The sequence below is a fragment of the Eublepharis macularius genome, chromosome 9, assembly GCF_028583425.1.
Source record: "Eublepharis macularius isolate TG4126 chromosome 9, MPM_Emac_v1.0, whole genome shotgun sequence".
In the NCBI taxonomy this organism is placed as follows: Eukaryota; Metazoa; Chordata; class Lepidosauria; order Squamata; family Eublepharidae; genus Eublepharis; species Eublepharis macularius.
This window is the reverse complement of record NC_072798.1, coordinates 3,845,685-3,871,914: the sequence shown is the minus strand read 5'-3', so window position 1 is coordinate 3,871,914 and position 26,230 is coordinate 3,845,685. Positions and strand designations below refer to the sequence as shown.

The 26,230-nt window shown below is 45.1% G+C and overlaps 1 protein-coding gene across 2 annotated transcripts in view; it reads right to left on the bottom strand.

Annotated features, from left to right (window-relative positions):
- The window catches only part of NRF1 (nuclear respiratory factor 1), a 68,082-nt gene that overhangs the window by 13,162 nt on the left and 28,690 nt on the right, over positions 1-26,230 (bottom strand). Inside the window, exons 5-11 of one of the 2 annotated variants that reach the window (XM_054988677.1) lie at positions 24,444-24,584; positions 17,916-18,074; positions 16,393-16,587; positions 15,489-15,524; positions 10,955-11,056; positions 5,994-6,151; positions 3,219-3,343 (exon numbers count right to left, since the gene is read on the bottom strand). In XM_054988677.1, the coding sequence (XP_054844652.1) occupies positions 3,219-3,343; positions 5,994-6,151; positions 10,955-11,056; positions 15,489-15,524; positions 16,393-16,587; positions 17,916-18,074; positions 24,444-24,584 (916 nt within the window). The remainder of the gene's footprint in view (positions 1-3,218; positions 3,344-5,993; positions 6,152-10,954; positions 11,057-15,488; positions 15,525-16,392; positions 16,588-17,915; positions 18,075-24,443; positions 24,585-26,230) is intronic. The other variant, XM_054988679.1, reaches the window with a different exon arrangement.

Genomic DNA, 26,230 nt, shown 5'->3' with positions numbered 1-26,230 from the left:
ATCCAAGATTCAGTTTCTCAGAATGTTTTTAAGGCTGGGATAAACCTAGGATTGAAGGGAAGGAAGCCCCTCGCTTTTTCTGCTGAGCCTGTTAAACTGGGGTTGAGGGGAGATAGGACAGTAGCAGGCTTACAACAGAAACCTACAATACAATACAGACCCACAACTACAGGTCACTCATGAAGCTGAATGTAGCTCATCCAGCCAGACACTGGGGCCTGCCAGGTGCCTGACACCCCCTCCCCCTAGACAGGTAACCAAAGTGTTAACCGAGCTCCAACGGGCTACCCTGCACAGGGGGGCACAAGCTGCCAAGGCATGGCATAACACAACAGGTCTCTTGTTCTACTTTTGTGCCCTCTGCAGAAGAAATTAATAATGGCAACAGCGAAGCCCAAAATGCTTTCTCCTGGATGACAGCTTGGGAACACAAAAGGGTGGCTGGGGGTGGGTTTCTCCTCTCTCTCACCCACTGACTCACTTGATAGCTTTGGAGCTGCTTCCAACCAGCAATAAAATGGGAAATAGATATCGTTACTTCCTTGCAGGAAGGGGGATAAGAGTTGATACTGGTATAGGACAATTAACAAGCCCATTTTTTTGGGACTCAAATCTAGGGCGGAATGAATTGGCTGGTTAATTCTGCTGGTGGCTAAGAACCTTCCCTCCGCCTCCTCCCAGCCAAAGAGACCAATCACAGCATTTCTCACTTAATCTTGTACATTGACCGAGTTCCATACTGCAGAGACCTCACCGACTGGCTACATCAGAGAGTCGACATGCTTATAACCAGGCAGATCCTTTCCCGTAAGGCAGGGGAAAGGGCTGCGAGTCAGAGGTGGGCAACTGGCCCACCTAGAAGTTAAGAGCCCAAATGCAAAACATCAAGGCACAGCACGGAGGCTGAGGTTTGCTCTGTGTTGCACACATTGGCAGGGAGAGATAGCAAGGAAAGAGTCCCTTGCTGCAGGTTACATAATGAAATTAACCTGAAAAGAACTTCCCAGAACTTAGGCAGAAGTACTTTAATGCCATTGGAGATTAGAGCCCCTGAAAGCGAGAGGAAAATATGGGAGGATGGAAGGAGTGCAAGGTGGGACGTGCGGAAGAGAATGGGCAGGAAAGGAGTCATTTCTCCTCTTAATGCACTGCCATTCCAGGCTGAAGAGGGGCTGCAGTGGAACTGAATGGAAGCCGTATCAGTTCTGAACGAACGGGCGAGAACAAGCCAGAACAGGGCTGGCGGCTCTGGCCAACCCAGTTTGACCTTGAGCTCAAAAAGGATGCTAAAGCACTCTCCAAGCAATTTTAGCCAGCTGGATGGTGCAGAAGAGCAACAGTTTGGTGACTAGACCAAAGTTCACTGGTCCAGGAACTGCGTCACTCCCCAGATGCCTCGGCAACCGTTAGATGTAAGGCCGTGGGGAGCTGCGCACCACAGAACCGAGCAACTTAAGAGAGAGTCCTGCTCGAACGTGTGGAAGACCCAGCCTGGTGCTTCCAGGAGTGGCCAGCCAGATGCGGCCACAAAGTCCACAAGCAGGGCAGTAAGGCAACTCTCTCCGAAATGGATGTGGATTGCTCAGAGTTGAGTGATGGCCATACTGGGAGAGAAGGGGAAGGTATTTTTTGTCTCCTAAGGTAAGGTTAGCTGATAAAAAATGTGGCAGCCCTCTTTTGACAACAGCAGGCCAAAGAGAAAGTATGAGGCTAGTCCTTCAGCAAGAGCACTGCCTCATGCCCCTGCATGCCAGCCGGGGTGCTGGCTACTCTCACCCACAAAGCCCCAAAGGGCTTCTCTGCCCAAGGCATCTTAAGAATCACCTTCTTCCCTGCACGTCCACACGTCGGGCAGGGGATATACCTTACTAAAAGGACTGCTGGCAGAGCCGGTAAAAGCAAGGGCGCACAGCAAGGCGTTCTCAGGGGGTGGCCCCAGAGTTACGGAAGTCATTCTTAAAGGAGGTCTGCCAAAAACCATGGAGAAAACTTATTTTGCAACAGGCCTACGCAGTTGTTTCATGAAATAAGAATATATGGAAATCCCTGCTGGATCAGAAAAATGGTTCAGCATCCAGTTTCACACTGCGGCCGAAAAGCCGCCCTGGAGAGACAACAAACAGGGTACAGAGCCAAGACATGTCTCTGACGAGGCCTTCCACGGCTGGGTTCCAGAGGTCTGCTGCCTCTGTATATGGACGTTCCCCTTTGCTCAGCCTGGCCAGAAGCCACTGATGGCTGCTGCCACCACGAATCTGTCTAATCCCCCTTTTGAAGCCATCCACGCTCATGACCATCACGACAGCCGCTAAACAAGTATTCTCTTTGTCTGTTCTGAATCCGCTGCCCATCAACTTGACTGGGTGTCCCCCACGAATTCCAGCATTATGGGAAAGGGACAGAAAGTCTCTCTATCCACTTTCCCCACCCTGTATATAATTTTATAAACCTCTTATTTCTCCCCTGCCCTGCAGTCTTTTTTTTCTAAACTGAAAAATCTGAAATTAGATTGTGAAGTGAAACAAATACAAGGAATGCTTGTTTCAAACGTTTAGCTTCACGTATTTGGGATATATTCTAGAATATATTTATCACATTTTCATCCTTTACTTCCTCCAAGGAGCTCAGGGTGATGTGCATGTTTTCTTTCCTTATATTTTATCCTGGGGTAGGATTAACGGTACGGGTGACTGGCCCAAGGTTTCCCTAGGGAACTTCATGAACCCAGATCCCACTAGCCCAGGCCTAACCGCTATATCACGCCAAATCTCTCACCAGTTAAGTTATTGGGGGTTTACCAGCTGCAAGGAACCAGGACCCCTGGAAATAGGATTGTTAAGCAATTTGACAGAAACATTCATTCTTGTTCTCATCTGCTCTGAGGATTCAGCAATCTTCCATCCAAGTAAATAACTTAGGGCAGCCTCTGCCTCCTGGGGTTCCTGCAAACACATCCTCAGCCTCTCCAAATGGAAAGCAGCCAAGCAGAGGGTGGCTGTGATAAGAAGCCTAGATCTGCAGGGCCTTGGCATGGCAATCTTTCTGCCATCAGATCCCTTTTGAGGTGATGGACTGACAAGCAGATTTATGTGCTCACACCAGGAATCTTCCTTGTTGCTTATGAAAAGGTCCGCTGGAATTTGAAAGCCCCTTAGCCAGTAAGCAAGGACTTATGTGGGAACCAGGAAGGAATGAAGCCCAATATTGTGCTGACTTACCGTTTGCATCTTGAACTCCAGTGAGCGCTCCGACGGCTGCAGCTGTTTCACCGGACAGGACAATTTGCCCACCACCTTGAAGGGTGGCTTCGGCAAGGGTGGCTACAGCGTGGGCGGCTGCTTCACTACAAGACACAGACAATAAAAGAAGGGATTACCAAGTAGACAGAGAGTACATCCACAACGGAACATGAACTCTGTGCACACAAGGTCCCTGGCGTCCACAGGTTAAGACATAAAACTCAGCAGGGATGGGAAAGACTTCTGCTTTGGATAACATGGGAGAGTTGTGGTAGATCAGCGTAGACAACGCTCTCATTCTACATAATGCAGCTCCAGCAGAAAAAGGAGGTGGCGTTCAGTAGGCTGGGGGGACTCAGGGAGGCAGAAGGCTGCCACTGGGCTGAAAGGGACCACCAACCTATGAGCAATCCCATCTTGTAATGGGCCCAGTGAGACGGAGCAGTAGACTAGGGAGTCTTGGGAAACCCAAGGCCGCATTCATGCAAACAAGTTACAGAAAACCCTTCAGACACTTCAACCCTTGGTTCCTCGCTGGGCCATGACAACACACAAGGGCATTAAAAGAAAGAAAGGTGGGTCAGTGCTGGTATGCCGCCTCTAAACCCAAACTGCTTGTTCATGTGAACAGCCAGTGTCGAGAAGTAGTCAGAGTGTTGCCTAGCACCAGGGAGACCCAGGTTTGAATCGCTGCTCTGCCATGGAGGCTCGCTGGGTGACCCTGGAGCAGTCACACAGGCTCAGCCTAAGCTACCTCACAGGGCTGTTGGGAGGAGGAGAGGAGAAAGATGTAAATCTCCAATGGGGAGAAAGGTGGGCTGTAAATGAAGTAAATAAAATGGCCTCCAGTATAGAGGGTTTTAAAAAACAAATTTATGCAGGAGAGATCCATTCGTGGCATAGTTGCTAAATGGAATCTCCATGTTCAGAGGCAGTGCACATCTGAATGCTAGTTGCAGCAACATAACAACAACAACAACAGCATTGGATTTAAATACCTTCCTCCAGGACAAATTGACACCCACTTAGAGCAGTTTACAAACTGCATTCTTATTATTATACCAACAACAATCACCCTGCGAGGTGGGTGGGGCTGAGAGAGCTCTGAGAGAGCTGTGACTGGTCCAAGGTCACCCAGCTGGCTTCAAGCAGAGGAGTGGGGAATCAAACCTGGCTCTCCAGATTAGAGTCCTGCTGCTCTTAACCACTACATCCAACTGGCTCTCCCCATGCTGCTTAAAGGCTTTGCAGCAACATCCAGTCAGCCACTATAGGAAACAGGAAACTGGACTAGATGGACTCTTGGCATGACTCAGCTGGGCTCTGCTTCCATGGGGCTGCGCCCCACATCTTCCCAAAGCCTTTCTGCACATGCTGAGAAAAACCAGTTCTCCTCTTGAAAGCAAAGCAGGGCAGCCTAGAGCTCTCCCTTGTGTAACTATGATAAATGCAATAGTCCTTATGGGGAACGGCCCCAGGAGGGCCAGCAGCACAGGCCTCTGCAGAACAAATTCCCACAAGCGGCTTCTGCAATACCATGTGCCAGTGTGAACATGGCTGCAGCCGCAACAATAAGCATATAATAAAGATAATGGCTTAATGCAGGTAAGGAGTATAAAACGACGAAAAGATTTGCAGTATGAAAAGCAAGTCCTCTTACTTCTCTTACTCCCTTCTTGGGCTGGGGTGGCATGTCCAACTACCTATGCAGTCTGCCACAGAGAAGTGCCTTCCCATCTGCTGAAACAAAAACCTCCCCTACTCTGACATACCTCTTGCCTGCCTGCGGGTCTCCCCCAGCCCTACCTGAGCTTTCTACAGGCAGCCGAAGCCTCCCTCCCGTGCAGTTCTCATTCAAGTCAGCTCAGGTGCCCGATGGCGAGTTAACAAAGCCTCGAGGGACGGCTTTCATCTGATGCCACCAGAATGAGCCAGGAAAGGGGTTTGTGTTTTCCCCACGGTAAAGCAGGGCTTTCTGCCACCATCCAGTCAGCTTAAGCTGATCTGTTGCTTCAGAGCACTGCTGCATTGAGGGGTGAGGGTCCAGCACACAGCGTGGCTGGCTGCTCCAGGGACCACCACTTGTCCTTTGAGCCTGGGTGCTGGGTATCCTGCTCCCAGAAATCGCTTGCATGCACACATAGGACAGGCTGGTTGTGAACAAGCAAGACACCCACTGCTGTCTCAGGTTTGATCAATACGTCAGCAGCTTGTTCGTACAGCAGAACTGGCTCGGATCGGACCTCACGCAAAAACGTGGTGCGTTTTAACTCTGGCTAGTCTGCAAAGAGAGGGTTCAGCCTCCATCAGTCAAATGCTGGCTTGCCTTAACAAATGGTATTTGAATGCCTTTTCTCCGTTGTGAGAGAACCAGCAAGGAGGAAGCTAGGATGTCTGTATTCAGTTGTGACGAAAAACCCATAGTTAAAACTAACTGAGGTTCATACGACAACTCCAGATCCTAGCTAGGCAGACCCTAACCAAGCATCGTAAGTGGAACGGCCTGCATCCTGACAACTGCACTAACTCTGGTCTGATAAACCCTGGTTATGCATGATGTCTGAACTAAGTGTGTCAACACTGAGCTAGGACTATCTTCAGTCCCACATTGAACAGGCAGCCTGAAGCATGGGGCCTTCTTTCAACCTTCTTGAGCAATATGGGGATAGTAACAGCACCAGCTTCTGCAGACTTTCAAAGCACAACGTAAGTACCATTCGTCATGAAATGAAGCCCTCCCCTTTGACCACAAACCTGTTGAGCGCCATGGTGACTGTTGCGCCTTGCTGCATCTCTTGCGAGGCCGCCACTGCCGCTTCTGCCAAGGATGCCACTGCCTGCGTGGCTTCTGAGGCCTGTGTTGTCTGGATGGTCATCTCGCCCCCCTGTAACGTTGCCCAATTTTGTTCCACCTAATGGGATGAAGAAGGGGAGACGTTTGGGGACAGGGAGCTTTTTCAGCAGATGTGTGTTGCTAATTCCTTGGGAAAGAAAACAAACTATATCCCTTTTTCATTTTATACAAATGTCTCACAAACCCTCTCAGGTTACGATTTCGTGACACAGAACAGCCTGCTCTGATCCCTCCCACATCTAAAGAGAAATGCAGATGCTTGCTCCAAAGGACAACATACACAACTAGTTCCAGGAAGGACTCGTGAACGGGAAGAACTCAACTGTTCCGAGGAGTAACAGAACTGTCTGGCAGCAGGCCATGTCTTCAGGAAACAAGAGGCAAGTTTCCAGTCTGGATGACAACATGCCCCAGCTCTGCGGCAAGCTTGCCCTGTGCCAGTGCCGGGGCTGCCACCCAATCTGGCAAGTCCAAGCAATAAGATACACAGCTGTCATTCTACTGCATATGCCAGAGGGTAGTTTTGCCTCTGATCTGATATTCTGGGGACATTTGATGGGTGCCAATACCAGGTGCTTCATAATGGCTTCAAATGTATGTTGTTTGATAGCACAGTCACTCTCAACTGCAGGGCATCTTCTTCATAAGAGTTTTAACATGTCACCTTTCGTCTGACAGTTCTCCTGCCACATGACAAGGGTATAAGGCTGCAAAGGGAAAGGCCCACACTTCAGTAGCAAAGCACAAACTTTGCCAGCAGAAGGACACTGGTTTCATGCCAAGAAATAAAGCAAAAAGTGCTTAAAGGAATTGGGCAAAACAGATCCAGAGGGGTTAGCCGTGTTAGTCTGTAGTAGCAAAATAGAAAAGAGTCCAGTAGCACCTTTAAGACTAACCAATTTTATTGTAGCATAAGCTTTTGAGAACCACAGCTCTCTTTGTCAGATGCATAGACAGCTTTTGAGAACCACAGCTCTCTTTGTCAGATGCATCGACAGCTTTTGAGAACCACAGCTCTCTTTGTCAGATGCATCGACAGCTTTTGAGAACCACAGCTCTCTTCGTCAGATGCATCGAAAGCTTTCGAGAACCACAGCTCTCTTTGTCAGATGCATCGACAGCTTTTGAGAATCATAGCTCTCTTCATCAGATGCATCAACAGCTTTTGAGAACCACAGCTCTCTTCGTCAGATGCATCTGATGATGCATCTGATGAAGAGTGCTGTGGTTCTCAGAAGCTGACAATGCATCCGACGAAGAGATCTGTGGTTCTCAAAAGCTTATGCTACAGTAAAGCTGGTTAGTTTTAAAGGTGCAACTGGACTCCTTTCTATTGGGCAAAACAGGGGAGAGGTCTGATTCCGTAGAAGGCAGCTTTGTGCATTCCTATGCCCAAGCATAAGCAAAAACGCAAGGCAAGGTGGAATGCGCCTGAGACAATGAAGGCTTGTCTGTTGGAGCCTGAATACGAGGGAGCTTCTCATGGCCAGAAGCTCCAACAAAACAACCTGATTCTAGCTGGGCCTTTCAAATGGAAATGCCGGCTGCACAGGGGAACAAAGCTGTTTTGTGCTGCCACCTATTGCCTGGTGAAGCCTATCCCTTCCGAGATCAGAGTGGGACTGACCAGTCCACTCTGCCACAAAGGCCTGGAGACCTGGGTCCAGGTCCAAGGGGAACACAAGAGAAAAAACAGGGCTTTCTCTAAGGGGAGCCTGGAGCTGGGCAGCAAGACTGCTGGCAACTTGAGTTATAGGAATGTCCAGTATCTTTTTTTCCCACCTCTTGCTTTAAGGGACGTTATCAGTGGATTCCCTGCCCTGGATTTTCCCGTTTCCCCACTGCTCACTATGCCTTTAGGAACACCTGCGTGGTGCTGCATTTCTCTCTTCAAAGTCCATCTCAAAAACTGCAGCTTCTACACCCTTTGATTCCACCTAAGTGGATCCCAACTATATCTTTGTAATTTAGACGCTAGGCTCTAGACTAGTAGAGACCCACTCTCCTGCACATCTAACTTGCTATGAATGCCGATGATCTCAGCATGAACAATGTTGATAAAAATTATGAGTTTGGTTGTTTTCATAAAAAGTAGCTAACAGATACGCCTGAAATTATAAAACTGTGGTATGTACTAAAAAATTCAGTAATTTTCAGATTCGGGTATCTGGAATACTATATATATTTGGCATCCCCAATATTTGGGCCCCAAAATACTGGTATAGTATTCAGGCTTTATTCGGAATCCCAAATATATTTGGCTCCGTTATTGCCCTGACCTTGATAGCCCAGGAGAGAGCCTGATCTCGTCAGATCTCAGAAGCTAAGCAGGGTCAGCCTTGGTTAGTAATTGGATGGGAGACCTCCAACAAAGACCAGGGTCACAGAGGCAGGCAATAGCAAACCACCTCTGTTAGTCTCTTGCCATGAAAACCCCACCAGGGGTCACCATAAGTCAGCTAAGACTTGAGGGCAGGATTTCATCTTCATCCTCTACTGGGAAATCTTTCTGAGGGGCTGGAGGGGCTGTTTTTCAAGAAAACTACAGCAAAATTGCAGGGAATCTAGTTCTGCCTGTCCACTAAAAACACACCATGTTTTAAGCAAATTGGACCAGGCCTTTGAACAAGGTGTCCCAGCCACTCTCTATTGTTTCCTATTGGGGGGGGGGGGCGGGGAGAGAATCCAAGGCGTTCTCCAGGACAAAGGAAACCTTAGGTAAACACACAACAGCAACTACTGACCAAAAGCCTCCCAATGCAACAGAAACCAACAAAGCTCCACAAAACCAATGTCAAACCAGATCAGCCCAGAAGAATCAAATTCAAACAAGGGACACAAGCCCAACAGAACCAGTGGCACTCACAGATGCCAGGCAGAACCCAGGGCGCCCAACAGAACCAACATCAAGCTAGAGGATTCCAGCACCTAAGCTGGCAAGCCATTAGCACCAAGGCAGCCAATCAGACCCAGCAATGGTGTATGGCAAGAACACAACACTGACACAGACACACAGTAATGCTCCCTCCCTCCCCACTCCTCCTATTGCCTGGGAAACCTGCAAAGGGGAGGGTAGACAGTAAAAAGCTGCTGCAACCTTTAAAATACAACTCCCGAATATATCCAAATTATTCAGGAATATAAATACCAGAGACCTCCTCACCTCTGCAGGAGTATACCGCATACCCTGCAGCTGTGGACAAGTTTACATCTGGACCACAAAGCGTAGCATCCAGACAAGAATAAAAGAACATGAAAGACACTGCAGACTTGGACAACCGGAAAAATCAGCAGTGGCTGAACATAGCCTAACTCAAACGGGACACAGTATCCTATTCCAGGACACAGAAATACTGGACAACACTTCCAACTACTTTGTCAGATTGCACAGGGAAGCCATTGAAATTCATAAGCATAAGCACAATTTCAACAGGAAAGAAGAGACTTTAAGAATGAACAGAGCATGGTTTCCAGTCCTGAAAAACACCAGGCTAACAAAATGCTCTATACCCTACAATAGCCCTGCAGAGAAGATTAGCATATCAAGCACCAATCCATATGCAAAAGAACCTCCTCAGGATACAGTGAAGCCTCCCTCCATTAGCATTCCACACCCTGGGAAACTCTTACAGGATGACTCAGCCAAACCCCACCCCTCCTGAGTAGATATAAATTACCTGCTAACATCTTTTCCACACTGTGACACTGAGAGATCTCTGTCTTTTGGTGCTACACCTCTGAAGATGCCAGCCACAGCTGCTGGCGAAACGTCAGGAACTACAATGCCAAGACCACGGCTATACAGCCCGGAAAATCCACAACAACCAATATAAATACCAGTTTATTCAAAAACACTCGAATAAACCAGATAGACATACCTGAATAATACTGAAAAGGACTTTTGAGGTATATTATTTAAGGGGATATACCAAGGCACACATCCCTATTATAAAGCCCAGGCCTCATTTAGAAAATGGTTTTGAAATGTATTTATGGCTTTGAAAATGTTGAGTTTTCATAAAAGATGTAGGTTTGTCTGGAGATATGCAGCTAAAGATTTAATTTGTCAATTATTGTGTTAAAAAAGGTACTCTGTTGCATCTTTGCTAGCAGCAGTTCATTTCTTTGTACAAACTGATCTGCATGGTAGATATTTTATGGTCTGCTCTGAGACTGAAGACTTGTTTTATCAACTTCACATTAAACTTCTCAGTTTATTTTAGACTGCTTTTACAGCTTGGAAGTTTTTTTTTAATTGACCTGGCTTTAAAGACTTGTTGGTATTGTTCTATTGTTTTGTTGTGAGCTGTCTCGAGCAGGTTCTGAAGGGGCGGCGTGCAAATCCCCCCCCCAAGAAGTAATGCAAAAATATTTTTAAGTTCTCTTTCTGCTGAAAAAGCTGTCAAAGCAGCCACTGAACACGTATGTACAGAGTGCATCAGAAATCAAAATAGGTTTTTAGAATTCAGAAAGGTACTCTGTCTGGCAGCTGCTCTCCAGGGTCTCAGGCCGAGGTCTTTCACATCCCCTGCTACCTGATCCTTCTTAACCGGAGATACCAGGGATTGAACCTGGGGCCTTCTGCGTGCCAAGCAGATGCTCTACAACCGAGCCACAGTCACTTCCCAAACATCCGGACAAAACTTGCTTGCTGAGGAGCAGATCCACAATGTTATAAGCCTGTCAAGGAAGGTTTGAAAACCGCTTCCTTGAAAATTTCTAAAGAGGAAATTGGGGAGGGATCTGGCAGAGATGCCTCAGCTGTAGGACACGGTCTCGATGCAAAGGCTGAAGCAGAAAGCCCACCGAGTACTCACCCTCCCCTCTAAGATTTTCTATGCTGACCAATGCTCACTCTTACCTCTCCATCTGTTACTGCGGAGTAATTGACCTGGGCGACGGTAACCGTGGTAGGCAATTCAGAGGCATCGGCCAAGGTGGCCACTGTAGCGCCTGTTCCAACCTGCAATAACACCACCACAAAATGGTCAACAAAATGTAGTTTGGGATGCTTACAAGGCGGTTGTAAGGGGCATACTAATGGACTTAAATGGTAGAGCAAGAAAGAAGAAAGAGGAGAAAAGACAAGAGATTGAGGAGAAAATAAAAGCCAAAGAAATACAGCTAAAAAAGAGACCAGGGAAAAAGAAGGTATACCAGGAAATTAAAATACTTCAAGAACAGCTAACAGCAATGAGCAATAAAGAATTGGAGTGGAATCTCAAAAGACTGAATCAAAAAGCGTTTGAGGGTGCTAATAAACCTGGGAAGTACCTGGCATGGCAATTGAAGAAGAAAAGGGAAAAGAAGATAATAAATAAAATTTGCGAAGATAACAAAACGTATTTGGAGCAGGCTACCATTAGTAGAGCCTTTTATAAATTTTACGCTAAGCTGTATAATAAAAAAGAAGTAAACAAAGAATCAATAGCGTCATATTTGGAGAAAACCAAACTTCCAGAAATCTCGGAAGCTTGGAGAAATAAGTTGAATAGTGAAGTAACTGACGAGGAAATAAGTAAGGCAATACAATCTGCAAATCTAGGAAAGGCGCCAGGGCCAGATGGACTTACGGCTAAATTCTATAAGACAATGGCTAATGAACTGGCACCATTCCTAAAAGAGGTGATGAATGGGGTTTTAAGGGATCAAAGGATTCCAGAAACTTGGAGTGAAGCGAATATATCATTGATCCCAAAAGAGGGCCAAGACCTGACTAATGTGAAAAATTATAGACCTATATCGCTACTCAACAATGACTACAAAATTTTTGCGAAGATATTGGCGGAGAGATTGAAGGGGTGGCTCTCGGAAGTCATAGAGGAGGAACAAGCAGGCTTTTTGCCAGACAGACAAATAAGAGACAATTTAAGGACAGTGATCAATGCTATTGAATATTATGACAAGCGTTGTGACAAAGAGGTTGGTTTCTTCTTTGTTGACGCTGAAAAAGCGTTTGACAATTTAAACTGGGACTTTATGTTTGCCACTATGGAAAAGCTACAATTGGGAGAAAGATTCATCAGAGCAATTAAGGAAATTTATAGAGACCAGACTGCAGCAATTGTGGTGAATGATGAATTGACCAAGAAATTGACGATAAGTAAAGGAACAAGACAAGGTTGCCCGTTATCTCCATTGTTGTTCATTTTAGTATTGGAGATTCTGATGATACAAATACGTCAAGATGATGAAATTCGTGGAATAAAAATAAAGGACTATTCATACAAGGTCAGAGCATTTGCGGATGACATAATGTTAATTGTAGAGGACCCATTGGAGAACATGCCAAGAGTGATAGATAAGATCAAGGAGTTTGGAGACTTGGCAGGTTTCTTCATTAACAAAAAGAAGTCAAAGATATTATGTAAAAATATGACTAAGCAGAAACAACAATTGTTAATGGAAACAACGGATTGTGAAGTAACAAGTAAAGTGAAATATTTGGGAGTCGAATTAACTGCAAAGAACATAGATCTATTCAAAAACAATTATGAAAAACTATGGACTCAGATAGAGAGAGACTTGATTAAATGGAATAGATTGAATTTGTCATGGTTGGGCAGGATTGCAGCAGTTAAGATGAATGTGTTACCAAGAGTAATGTTTTTGCTACAGACAATACCAATCATCAGAGACTCCAAAAAATTTGAAAAATGGCAGAGGAAAATATCAGATTTTGTTTGGGCAGGCAAGAAGCCTCGAGTGAAAGTGAAAGTTTTACAAGATGCAAAGGAAAGAGGCGGAATGCAACTGCCCAATCTGAGACTTTATCATGATGCAATCTGCCTAGTTTGGTTGAAAGAATGGATGACATTAAAGAACAAGAAACTATTAGCTCTAGAGGGATATAAAAAAATATTTGGATGGCACGCATATTTATGGCATGACAAAGTAAAGGTCAACTCGATGTTCCTGCATCACTTTGTTCGGAGAAGTTTATACATAATCTGGAAGAAGTACAGAATTTATCTACAAGAAGGAACCCCTTTGTGGGTGGTTCCCTATGAGGTGATAGACCCGAGAGCTGTTGATAATGAACAACAATGTTTAACGTATAAAGAAATAACTAAAACTGAAGCATCCAAACTTAGAATAAAGACACAAGAGGAACTATCACCTAACTACGATTGGTTCCAGTATAGACAGATCAGAGACTTATATAATTCGGACTCTGTAAAGGGAGGTATACGAATAGAGAATTCGGAACTAGAGCAGACCCTTCTTAAAGAAGATAAGAAAAGAATATCCAAGGTATACCAAGTACTGTTGAAGTGGTATACCGAGGATGAGATAGTTAAAACACAAATGGTGAAATGGGCTATAAACTTTAATAAAGAAATAACAATGGAGGCATGGGAATACTTGTGGAAAACTACAATGAAGACAACGACATGTATTAATATCAAAGAGAACATTTATAAAATGATCTATCGTTGGTACATGACACCAAAGAAGATTGCGCTAGGGAATTTGAATACTTCTAATAAATGCTGGAAATGTAAGAAGCATGAGGGCTCCCTCTATCATATGTGGTGGTCGTGTGAGGTAGCCAGGCAGTACTGGGGTGAAATAATAAGAGAAATGAGTGAAATTTTACAATTTCAAATTAATAAGAACCCAGAACTCCTGCTACTGAACTTGGGAATGGAGGGAATTCCAGCCCAACACAGGACGTTGATATTTTATATGACAGCAGCAGCTAGACTTTTGTATGCGCAAAAATGGAAAGTACAAGAAGTGCCAACTATTGAAGATTGGACTTACAAATTGCTGTATATGGCTGAAATGGACAAGATGACAAGAAAATTGAGAGATCTGGACTCAGGGCAGTTCAACACAGACTGGGAGAAGCTGAAACAATACCTAGAGAAGAAATGGGAGGTGGGAGGAAAACTGTGGCAGTTTGAGAACTACTGAAGTATTGAAGTAGAGGGGGGAGACTTTACCGGGGGGAGAAGAGATAAATGTGAATTAATAAGCAGTCAGATTAATAGATTGACATATATATAGATATATATAGGTTAACAAACAGAACATAGAGAAAATAATTAATTATAAGGACTAAATATAAGGAGCGATTAACTAACAATATTTTCTTTTTTTTCTGACAAGTTTTGTACCAAACTGAATGTCTGAAGATATAGATGGGTCAAATTGATTGACTACGTGAGGAGAGATATATAGAACTATTATAAAAAGATAGAATGAGTAATATATATAGAGAATAAGTCAAATTGTTTGATATAAACGAATGTATGATCTATATGGTTTATGATATATAGAAATACCTGAAATTGAAAAATTGGGATAAATTGTTTATCTAAGATGGAAACAAAGGCTTACAGTTTGGGCATATAATGTTAAAAATAGTTAAGGATGTACTGCTTAGAATAATGGAGAATATATATTTGTTTTAGATAGAGGAAGCTAATAAAAGTAAGGGAAAGGGGATAAAGGGTTGGAAAGCTGTTGGAAGTCAACAAAAAGGGGGGGGGAAGGGAGGGGGTTAGAGATGAAAAAATTGGGGAAAATTGAATGTAAATGTGGAAATAATGGATTCTAACCCAATAAAAATTTTTCAAAAAAAAAAAAAAGGTCAACAAAATGCCACCAAGGGCCACCTCTGGAACCCTTCTGTGCCGCTTCTGAGTCTTCGACTAAAAGATCATGGATGCCACTGAGCCCAGAGGTTGACCCGTTACACCCCGGGGGCATTTCCGGCCTGATTTGTTGATGGCACCAGCTGGCTTGAGGGCTGAATGCCATTAAGAGCAGCAGAGTGGGAGAGTGGGTCGCATGTGGAACTCTGCCCACGTTGGAGGGCTCCAAGTTGGACAGCGGCTCTTCTTGTTTCCACCCTGGAAGCAAGGGGAGCCTTTGGAAGTGTACAGAAACCCACATGTGGCCCTTGGGACAACAGATCTACCCACCCTTGATGCAGTCAAGTCGAAAAGCATAAATATCTATCTACTCTGCTCCAGTGCTGAGACCAACAGTGTGCTATATTTTCAGGGCTTTTTTTCTGGGAAAAGAGGTGGTGGAACTCAGTGGTGGAACTCAAGACCGCACAATGACGTCACTTTGGGTCAGCTGGAACAAGGGGGGAGTTTTTTAAAGTTTAAATCGCCCTCGGCGAAAATGGTCACATGGGCGGTGGCCCCGCCCCCTGATCTCCAGACAGAGGGGAGTTTAGATTGCCCTCCACGTGATCTAATCTCCCCTCTGTCGGGAGATCAGGGGGCGGGGCCACCGCCCATGTGACCATTTTTAAGAGGTGCCGGAACTCCGTTCCACCACGTTCCCACTGAAAAAAAGCCCTGTATATTTTACTGATTTTAAGAAAAAAGAAAACCTATTCACAATAAACCAAAACCAATATATGCTGCATTTACCCAAAAGGAAAACTGTTCTTTTTTCCCCCAAGTGTCCTGTTAAGAAAAAGAAGGGGTCATCTTACAAGTATCCATACAAACATACAAATTACAAGTATGCTCAGTAATTAAAAAATCTTTTTGCATATGACTTTGTGGTGGTGCTCACCCTACATTCAGGGTCATTTTCCTCTCAGGTAAGTACAGTAATATTAATTAAGCCCAAACAATAAGAGACTTGGGTTAAGCTCTATTGAAATCAATAGAAAAATTCCATTGTAACTTCAGGCTTATCAATTTCAACAGGAAAAAGTCCAGTAGCACCTTTAAGACTAACCAACTTTATTGAGGCATAAGCTTTTGAGAACCACAGCTCTCTTTGTCAGATGCAACAGGACTTTTAGCATGATTCTCCAGATACCAGCCAGGATCTTCACCATAACAGCAAAGCGTTGTTATTTATGGTAAACCAAAACCAGTGTTTAATTCAAACTTTGTGTTACAGACATTAAAAGAAAGTGACCTGCGCCTTCTCTCCCTCACTCCGGGTTTCTGACTTGGCACTTAATGCGAGTTAGAACTCACCAATGAGCCTGGGAACCTGTTCACATTGCCAGAGACCCTCCCTGGGACTACAGATCCAGAGGAGTTAGCCATGTTAGTCTGTAGTCTGACGAAGAGAGCTGTGGTTCTCGAAAGCTTACGCTACAATTAAGTTGGTTAGTCTTAAAGGTGCTACTGGACTCTCCCGGGGCTTACGTGAGCCACAATAAAGACAGAAGCACTCTTGAGTACGTACACACAGAATACATTTTTCTCGTCCACCCCACCGCTCTCCTAGGACCTGGCTGCCCAATCAAGATGCCTAGGCTGACTTCCACAACTATATCACTTCTTGGAGAAACTGAGTCCCATGCCTGCTCACCTGGATGAGAGAGACAGTGCCATCTGGATTGCTGAAGGTCTGGACTACAGTTTGGGACGGTACCAGATGTGCTATGCTGTGTGTTGCTGCTGTTGGCTGTGTTTGCTGATCCTCAAAAGCATATAACAGGTCCTCTCGGCCATGCTGCTTGTAGCAATTCTTCACAATAGTCCGCAACGCCTGTGTCCAAGATACCTGTAAGAATGGAGGGAGGGGAGTCACAGTCAGGGAATTTACTCATGGTTAAGACCCACATTGTCCTACCAAGCAAAGATCCAGAAGAGTTAGCCAGCATCTGACGAAGAGAGCTGTGGTTCTCGAAAGCTTATGCCTCAATAAAGTTGGTTAGTCTTAAAGGTGCTACTGGACTTTTTACTACCGAGCAAAGATTTCACAAGCTGCACTAATAATAAGCGCACAACTTTTGTAATGCTCCTGAAATAAAAACTGGGATATAATTTACTAAGAGGCAATGTTTACACCACAAAAAGTGTTTTCAAAGTAGAGGGGGGAAAATCTACATGTGAAAATAGTCCAACCAAATTTATTTATTTTCGTACTATTTTAAAGCTTAGTTTTAATTTTTTTGCCTGTGGCCTTGGAGACCCTAAGCTGAATGGAAAGGCAGCATAAAAATAGTTTAAAAAAAAAAGTTGCATCATTTTCCTCTCCTCCTTTTTATCCTTGCAACAACCCTGCGATGAAGGTTAGGCTGAGAGCATGTGACTGGTCCAAGGTCTCCTAGTGAGCTTCCATGGATGAGTGGGGATTCGAACCTGGATCTCCAGATCCTAGCCCAACACTCCATTTATATATATATATCTATACATCCCATGATATTTAATGCATGGACTCCAAAAAGCATTGTACAGTATACAGCACCCATACGTTTTAACTCCCCTTCTGTGAGTGCTTGTTAATGTGTGAAATGTCTAACCTCTGTTAAGCGAGTGTAAATAAAATCAAGAGGTTCTCAGTTATTCCATATTTATTAACCGAGAACGGTCTTCTGAATCTGAGGTTACACAAAAGCAACATGCACAAACACTGTTTTTCTCCCATCAGTACCTTCTGTCAAACCACTGCAGTTTGGAGGCACTTTGGCCTTCCTTCTTTGATTGATTGATTGAACTTAGAGCCCGCTCTCCCCGCAAATGAACTCAGAGCAGATATTTAAAATTTTCATTAGAAGTCTCCATTTAAAACCATAAAGATGCATACAATTCAGTCATAAAATGACCCAACTGGAATATTCAGCTTTAAGGAGGGAAGCAGGCAAGTTCTATTCTGCCGATGGAAAATCAAGTCTGGATCCAGCCCCAAAAGCTGAGCAAGACCAACCTTCTGCCTGACCCAGGATGGCCGTTCTCATGTTCTTGCCTGAGCTACTGAAATCACTGGAAGCAAAACATCACCAATGCGCCAAAAGGCTAACCTACAGAGATCAGTCCTGTCTGCCTTGCCGTACAAAGTAAAGGTGCTTCTGCAAAGGGGATAAAAACAAGGGACCGCTTGACACGCACCCGCTGCTTCTGCTCCTCTGTCCGGACGTCGCTGCGAACATTGGCCCACGGGATGTCTTCTGGCCACCAAACAGGCTTGCAGCTCTCCTTCCCCCAGCCTGGCTTCCCACGACCCGTTGAGTACTTCAGCATTTCAGGAATGAATGCTCGCAGCTGGGCCTATGGCAATAAAAAGAGAGGGAACGTTGGTAACTCATAAGAACATAAGAACATAAGCAAAGCCATGTTGGATCAGGCCAGTGGCCCATCCAGTCCAACATTCTGTCACACACAGTGGCTAGAAATCCAGTGCCATCTAAAGGACTGTCAGTGAGGCCAGAACACCAGAAGCCCTCCCACTGCCTTCCTTCCAGCATCAAGACAACAGAGCACCACCTCCCCACAAAGAGAATACCATCTATTCTCAAAAGCTCAAAAGCCATCTATTCTCAACTCAAAAGCCAACTATTCTCAAAAGCCATCTATTCTCAACTCAAAAGCCAACTATTCTCAAAAGCCATCTATTCTCAACTCAAAAGCTACGGAAGCTGTGTAGTTCATTAAAGATCACATGAAGTTGGAAAGGAGACTTCCTCCAGAGATCCTGGATCCATGAAATAGAATCTGGGTCGCAACCAACTCTTGATCTTTTGTCCGGGGCGGGGGGGGGGGGGCGGGATGGCTCAGAGCATCTGCTTAGCATGTAGAAGGCCCCAGGTTCAATCTTCAGTTAAAAGTACTGGGAGTAAGCGATGTGAAAAGCCTGAGAGCCTGCTGAGAGCTGCTACCAGTCTGAGTAGACAATGTTGACCTTGACCCATCAATGGCCTGATTCAGTATAAAACAGTCTCATGTGTTACGCCATGGCGAGAACAGCAGTTACCATCTAGTGCCACAAACATTATGCTTATATCCTGTGCTTTATTTTATAAAAGCTAGGAGCTGCAGAAGTGACAGATGCCTTTGGATAGGTCCTGGGACTTCATAACCAGAGAGGAATCACAATTTGTTAGAGTACCTGACCGTTGTTCTCAAGGACTGTGATCCTGAAATACTGTGAATGTGGAGGCTGACGTTTCATATAGTGTATGAGCCACGTTAAATGTACAACATATTCTTTTAGTTGTAAGGGCTCACTTTTTAAAGGGGTCACTTTTCCTACCATTACGATGGCAGCCAGGGAACCATGGATGTCTAAGCTCAAAGTGAGTAATCCTTTCCCCTTGATGTACTGACTAGGCCTTCTACTTAGCTTGGTGCCCCCGGACCACCCTCTGGATTCTCCTCTCCTCTCAACGGCTTCTCAGCACAAGCTGCTTATGCCTGCCATGTGACGCCTGTTACTTAAACTGAACACGGAACTCGCCCTGTCGGTCACTTTGAACATTACTTTAACAGTTGGCACGAGAACCAACTCCTTTAAATACTTGCTTCCAAAATACACAATGTCCAAACTGCAGGATCTCTCCCACCCCCACCCCACCCCAAGCAAACCAAAGGAGTTCATTTTGTAAGGTGGCTGCGACCATAAATAACATCTCACAAAAGATTCACAAAACAATTCTTGTTGGGAGGTAGGATGGAGTTGTCAGTACTGATTTAGCCAGAAAGAAAAGCTGCACCAAACGTGCCTGACCCAGAGGCCAGGTGCATGTGGAAAAGACCCACATCGCTACTCCAGGGGCTCGGTGTGCCTTGGATGCTTGATGTGGAGACAGACAACCATGATTATTTCCAGGCCATAAAAAGCTTCACCTACCAATTTCTGCAGTCCCAGCTGCTGTTAAAGGCATAGGCAACAACCAAAGTGGTTTTCCACGTTGGTTGTTGCGGTTGTATCTAAGGGCGCTTCTCCTATTGGTAGTTAAAGGCATAGGGGCATGCCAGGTAGGCCAACTGGCAATTCTACAGGTGGCTCCGATCATTGGTACTGCAGGTGAAAGGGCCCGTCCCCTCACTTTGCAGCACTCATTCTATATCAAAGGCCCACAGAACACAAATGGCTTTTTCCTCCCTAACAGATAGCAGATAAAAAGTGGCAGTTTTCGAGGGTGACTTGAAAGAATGGAGCAGCCCTGCAAACAAAACTATGGCCCCAAGTCGCAACAAAACATCACAAGAATTGTATCACGGCGTATTTAAAACCACCACCAAAACAAACTGGGGGGCGGGGGCGGGGGAGAGGAGAGCACACATGTGAAAGGGTGCTTTGTTTAGACAGCTTTGCACCCTAAACCAGGTAGCCAGCGACTTGGGGACATGAACGACCTCAGGCATTGTCTTCTCAGATTTGTTTTTACTCTTGGTTTAAAAGAGTTGGATTCAAAGTTGCCAAACTGTATTCAAATATGCTTGCTCTGGATAAACAAGCTCCGTTTACATGCCTCATTTTGAACAAGAAGTTCAAGCTTTGCAAACTTTGCCAAAAAACAGAACAGCAAGCCAGAGGAGGGGCGGGGTGTCACAGAAAGTGGGAGCCTTTAAAAAGGAGTGTATAAAGAACACAACTATATCACTCCCATCTTGCAGTCACTCTATTGGCTACCTATCAATTACTGTGCTCAGTTCAAGGTCCTGGCTATCACAGCCTTGGTCTAGCATACATACGGGGACCGCCTCTCTTTCATATTGACAACTCTTATCTTGCTGTTTCTATGATTTTGTTGTATAGTTTTTTACTGTGTGAGCCACTTGGAGCGCGCTTCTGAAGATGCAGTATAAAGGAATAATTCTATGCACAAAGAGGTATCTTCCCCTCTTTCAACCATGGATGGATTTTCCAGATTTTTTTTGTTTGAAAGATGTTTAAGAGTTGGGTAACCAAAAAAAAAAGTCTCTTTCAAAGCAGAAGGGTGACAGTACAAACATTAAAGTGATGATGCAGTTGTCTGGAGAATTGCTGCTGACTTGGGAAGGGTCAGACGTACTTGGTCCCTCCTGCTTGATACTAGTTGCAGATGATATGAATGAAGCGGCCTTATGCTGATTCAGTTGTTGGTCTACCTACCACTGCGGCGTCTACTCTGAAGGAAAGTGGCTCTCCTAGGCCTGATACCCGAGTTCCCTTTTTAAGACACCAAGGATCTGGCCTGTGACCTTCTTTCCACATGTGAAGCAGGTGCTCTCCGACTGAGCAAGGCCTCATCTGCAAATAGCGCCAAATACGAGGTGTCGTGCTTTATGTAGTTTTTTTTTTGGTCAGCTGGGCACTGGCTCCAAAGAGAAAGCGGTCCAACAGCCCAGATCAGCTAGGTTCTGACTCAGTTAAAGAGCCACGGCTGCTGCAAGCTCTGTGTCTTGTTTCCAGATAGATTAATTAGCTATCCTCAGGAGCTGAGAGGTTTGAGCCACCGCAGGTACTTGTTGCGGCCTTGGCAGGCACCACCAGGGAGGCAATCAACAGGAGCAAAGCATCTCTGCCTGCCCAAGCGTGAGGGGGCCTCTCCAATTACTGCCAATACAAAACGACAGCTCGCCTCCTCCTCAGGCCGCTGGCTCCCAAAAGCCCCCGAGCCAACAGACATCAGGTGCACACAGGGCTTAGGCAGGAAACTGGCCCAGCTCCACCCTCGGTCTCAACTTGTGGGCTCTTCAATGGCCGTCCAGACCTTCACAGAGCCCAGGGCTCACAGCTTACCCGGCAGCATAGACATGGCAGGACACCCAACCTGATGCAGGCGCTTGTTTCATCCGTTTTCTCACGAAGTACATGCATTTGCCAATATTTATTTCCTTAGCACGTTTTTATGCCATCTTTCCTGCAAGGAATTCAGAGCGCCCTCTCTCATTCTCCCTGCCTCTTTTATCCTCAGAACAGTCCTGTGGAGCAGGTACGGCTGAGAGAGAGTCACTAGCGCAAGGGGGCCTCCCAGCCAGCTTCAAGGCAGAGCAGTGGCTCTGAACTCGGGCCTCCCAGCTCCTAGTCTGACACGCTAACCGCTACTTTGGAACCGAACTGAATTTTTAACTTTCTCTAACACTAGAACGTGTCTGTTAGTTGTGGCTGACTTGGAAAATTATCTTCCAACGGTGCTACCGTGTGTTGAATTTTATACTTCTGTGTTTCAGGGATCTGTTTATGCAAAGAGCAAGATCCGGGTCCACTAGCAGCTTAAAGATCAACAAGGTTTCCAGGGTATGAACTTTCAAGAGTCAAAGGTCCCTTCGTCAGGAGCTCATACCCCGGCAATCCAGTGGGTCTTTAAGATGCCTATTGGACCCAGACTGCAGACCAACATGGCTACCCATCTGAAACCATGCATGCAAAACGTGCTTCCTGGATTTCAGAGAAATGCATTTTACGAATTCTTGCTAGAGCACGTCCCAGACCCTCAGGAAGTGGCTGGATTGGATGTCTTGATCGCAAGTTTGTGCGCTCCCACAGCAATTAAGCCAATTACGTACACACTCCAAGCAAACCATTCCCTCGATGCTGAATGCATGGCTCACTCTTTTGTGAACTTCTCCATCAGGCATCCAGGACAGGCCCTCCGACAGAGAATGCTATTTCCTTTCCAGACTGTACAAATGTAACACTACAAGCCACCAGAAAAATGGAAGATGAGAAAGAGGAAAAAGGTCTGACAGAATAAGGCTAGAAAAGCCAGCCAGTCAGAATTCCATAAGGTGATGATCTGCTTCCATAGTTAGGAGATACTCTTTGGACTCAACTTTAACTTTTTCGGACTCATCTTTAACTTTTTTCGGCAGGCCTAAGTCTTTCGGCAGTTCTTTGCCCTCAGATCTCTGCATCTGCTCCTCAACAGCTGACCTAAAACCTTCAACACTTTTAAAATCACTCTGTCATCTATGTCAAAGTTGCAGACTTGGAAAAAGTACAAATGAGGACAACCAAGATGATTATGGGATCGGATCTCCTTCCCTATGAGGAAAGTCTGGGCCTTTTCAGTCTAGAAAAAGATAGCTAAGGGGAGACATGATACAGGATTATAAAATTATGCATGGGGTGGAGAAAGTCGATAGAGAGCGCTTTTTCTCCTTCACCCATAATACTAGAACTCAAGGGCAACAGATGAAATTCTTGGGATCTAACTTTTCACAGGCCTTCTGGGCAACCAGCTTGTTAGAAGCACTGCTTCAGGCTACAACCTGGCTCCTCCAACAAACAGAAACCAATGCAAATGGAACAAACTGTACATAGAGGAAAAATAAATGAGTAGTAATCAACTAAAATATACAACTCAAACAATAAACCAACATACCAGTCCAAAATATATATTAAATACAATAGAAAATACAATGTCAAACTTATTCAAAGAAGCATTATTCAAAGAAGCATAAGAAGAAGCAAAGAAGCATAGCCAGTTTGGTGTAGTGGTTAAGACCGGCGGGACTCTAATCTGGAGAGCCGGATTTGATTCCCCACTCCTCCACTTGAAGCCAGCTGGGTGACCTTGGGCTAGTCACAGCTCTCTCAGAGCTCTCTCAGCCCCACCCACCTCACAGGGTGATTGTTGTTGTGGGGATAATAGTAACATACTTTGTAAACCACTCTGAGTGGGTGTCAAGTCATCCTGAAGGGTGGTATATAAATCTAATGTTATTATTATGTTATTATTATAATTGAGACACAATTAAAGCATACATCCACACGTGGCTAGCCACTCGAGAACGAAAATTAAAGGTACAGTCCCATCCATAGAATCAACCGTCACTGAAGAGATTCAGTCCAGAGGTAAGTAAACAAAGTAAGTGAAAAAGATGTGCTGCAAAGTCAAATCCATAATCCTCCATATTTTTTTTCTTTGGCAGGTATGTGACATATAGTAAGAAGCAGAATGTTCAGGAGACGTATCCGGCTGCCCGACAACCAGGGCTGGCTGTATTGCCTGTTGTATCGTCCAAATACGTCCTCAGGGACGGAAACACATCTCAGCAATGAAGTGAACAGTAAATCACACAATAAAGTGCTCCAATGCAACAAGTCAAAGCAGGGAAATTCAAATGGCAGCTAAATGCACAATTAAAGGACTGAACCTTTAATTTTCATTCTAGAGCAGCTAGCCACGGGTGGAGGTATGCTTTAACTGTGTTTCGGTTATGCTTCTTTGAATACGTTTGACATTGTATTTTTTATTGTACTTAATATATATTTTGACTGGTATGTTGGTTTATTGTTTGAGTTGTATATTTTAGTTGATTACTACTCATTTATTTTTCCTCTATGTATGGTTTGTTCTGTTTGCACTGTTTTCAGGCTAAACCTTGGCAAAGAGACATGCACAAGCACACGGCTGAAATGTTTTGTACTTCTCTGCAAAACTACCCAAGCCAGTGAAGGGTTTTGACATTGTGATCGGCACTCGTTATTCTCCCACACTGCACAGAAAAAGCAGCATCAACGTGAACCATTTATCAGAGTCACTATGGCTCCCCCTGTAGAGAAAGAATTAAATGCGTCTCCAAGGAGTTGTGTGTGCAACAGAGAGCAAACGAATCTCCACTGGAAAGAAATCAACAAGCCCAGGATATTTTCGAAGCATCCCTTTGCTGCTTTTCTTCAAGTTGCCTCTCTTCCTGGTGGCTTACCTGGGTCATCTTGTCCACAGAGACCGGAATCCCATCGATGGTGAGAGGTGGCAGTTCAGAGTTAACCTCTTGTGGCGCAGGTGCGTGTTCCAACAGCGCTGACTCCAAGTCTTCCAAGATCATACTCTTGTACTTGCGCACCTGTGGGGATTTGGAAGGGCTCAGGTAAACAAGGCAAAGAGCAACGGGAGAGAAGAGGATGCTAAGTAACAGGAGGAGTCCCCCCCCCATGCTGCTGCAAAGCACAGAGAGCAAACAATGCCACAGCTGCCAGATAAAAATACCCACCGGCCCCGAAGCGCTCGAAACGAGGAACGTATTAAAATGAGATGATGAAACTGCAGGCAACACAAACCAAAGTAGTACAGCAGAGACTTCAGGAGAAGTTTGGAGGCAGTGTGGGATGGCCACAGTTATGAGCCCCGTTCACATATTACAGTGAACTCACGCACATCCTGCACGCATGTGCGTACACCTGTTTGCAAGAAAAGGCCAACAGGTGTTCACTATACAAATGAAACCAGGGACTAGTGCCCAGATGCAAGTGTGGTTTCAATCCCATGTTCAGCTGTACACGTGTTGAACATAACATGCCAATTGCTCAATGCATGTATAAAGATCCATCAAGTGTACACAGTACACAGATTGCATGTGCATCCCCCTCTAACTTGTGAATAGGGTTATGGTGTGTCAGGAATGAGGGGGTTGTCTGCATCCAGACTGGGCCAGACCTCAGTGGGGTTTCTCTATTTTCACAGTAAACACTGCTGTACCGGTCTGGGTGCCGTTATCAGTCCATCTGATTTATTTTAAAACTTATACATTGTTCTGGTGTCTCTGCCTATTTCTCAGGGATGCCAGGCCTGGAACCAGGAACTTTATGGAGAAGGCTGAAGCCACCTGAGATCAAGTGTTTTCAGAGATTTACCCTCACTCTGCCTCTAATTTGAGCAACGGACCTTCAATGGATCCCATCTACAGTATGCACAGTTCAGCTTGGGTTTTGGTTCCAGCCATGCACAGCTTTGCCCCGATGCTGTTATGGCTTCCAGATTCTTCTTAGAACCAAGCACTGACAACGCAGACAGGATTACAAAAGATCAGACAAAAAGAAAAATCCTGCAAGGGATGCTTAATGGATTGAATATGTTCAGCTTGGGGGTGGGTGGGCGGGGAGACTAAAGGAGAATACGCAGATATGTTTTCCACATTTAAAAGAGTATCAGAAAGAAAATATGCACTGACTGTTCATCCCATCTGTTCAAGATGAGGCAAGTAGCAAAGGGCTGAAACTCTAGGAAGACAAAGTCAAAGCAGTAAAGAGTCTAGTAGCACCTTTAAGACTAACCAAAATTATTGTAGCATAAGCTTTTGAGAACCACAGCCGTCTTTGTCAGATGCATTGTCAGCTTTCAAGAACAACAGTTCTCTTCGTCAAATGCATTATCAGAAGAGAGCTGTGGTTCTCAAAAGCTGATGATGCATCTGACGAAGACAGCTGTGGTTCTCGAAAGCTGATGATGCATCTGAAGAAGACAGCTGTGGTTCTCAAAAGCTGACGATGTATCTGACGAAGAGAGCTGTGGTTCTCGAAAGCTGACGATGCATCTGACAAAGAGAGACGCAGTTCTCGAAAGCTTATTCTACAATAAAGATGGTTACTCTTAAAGGTGCTACTGGACTCTAGTATTTTGCAACTACAAATTAACACAGCCAACTCCTCTGGAAGTCAAAGTAAATTTTTAGGAAAGCAGAAACTGAACAGGCTGCCATAGTTAGACCAAGCG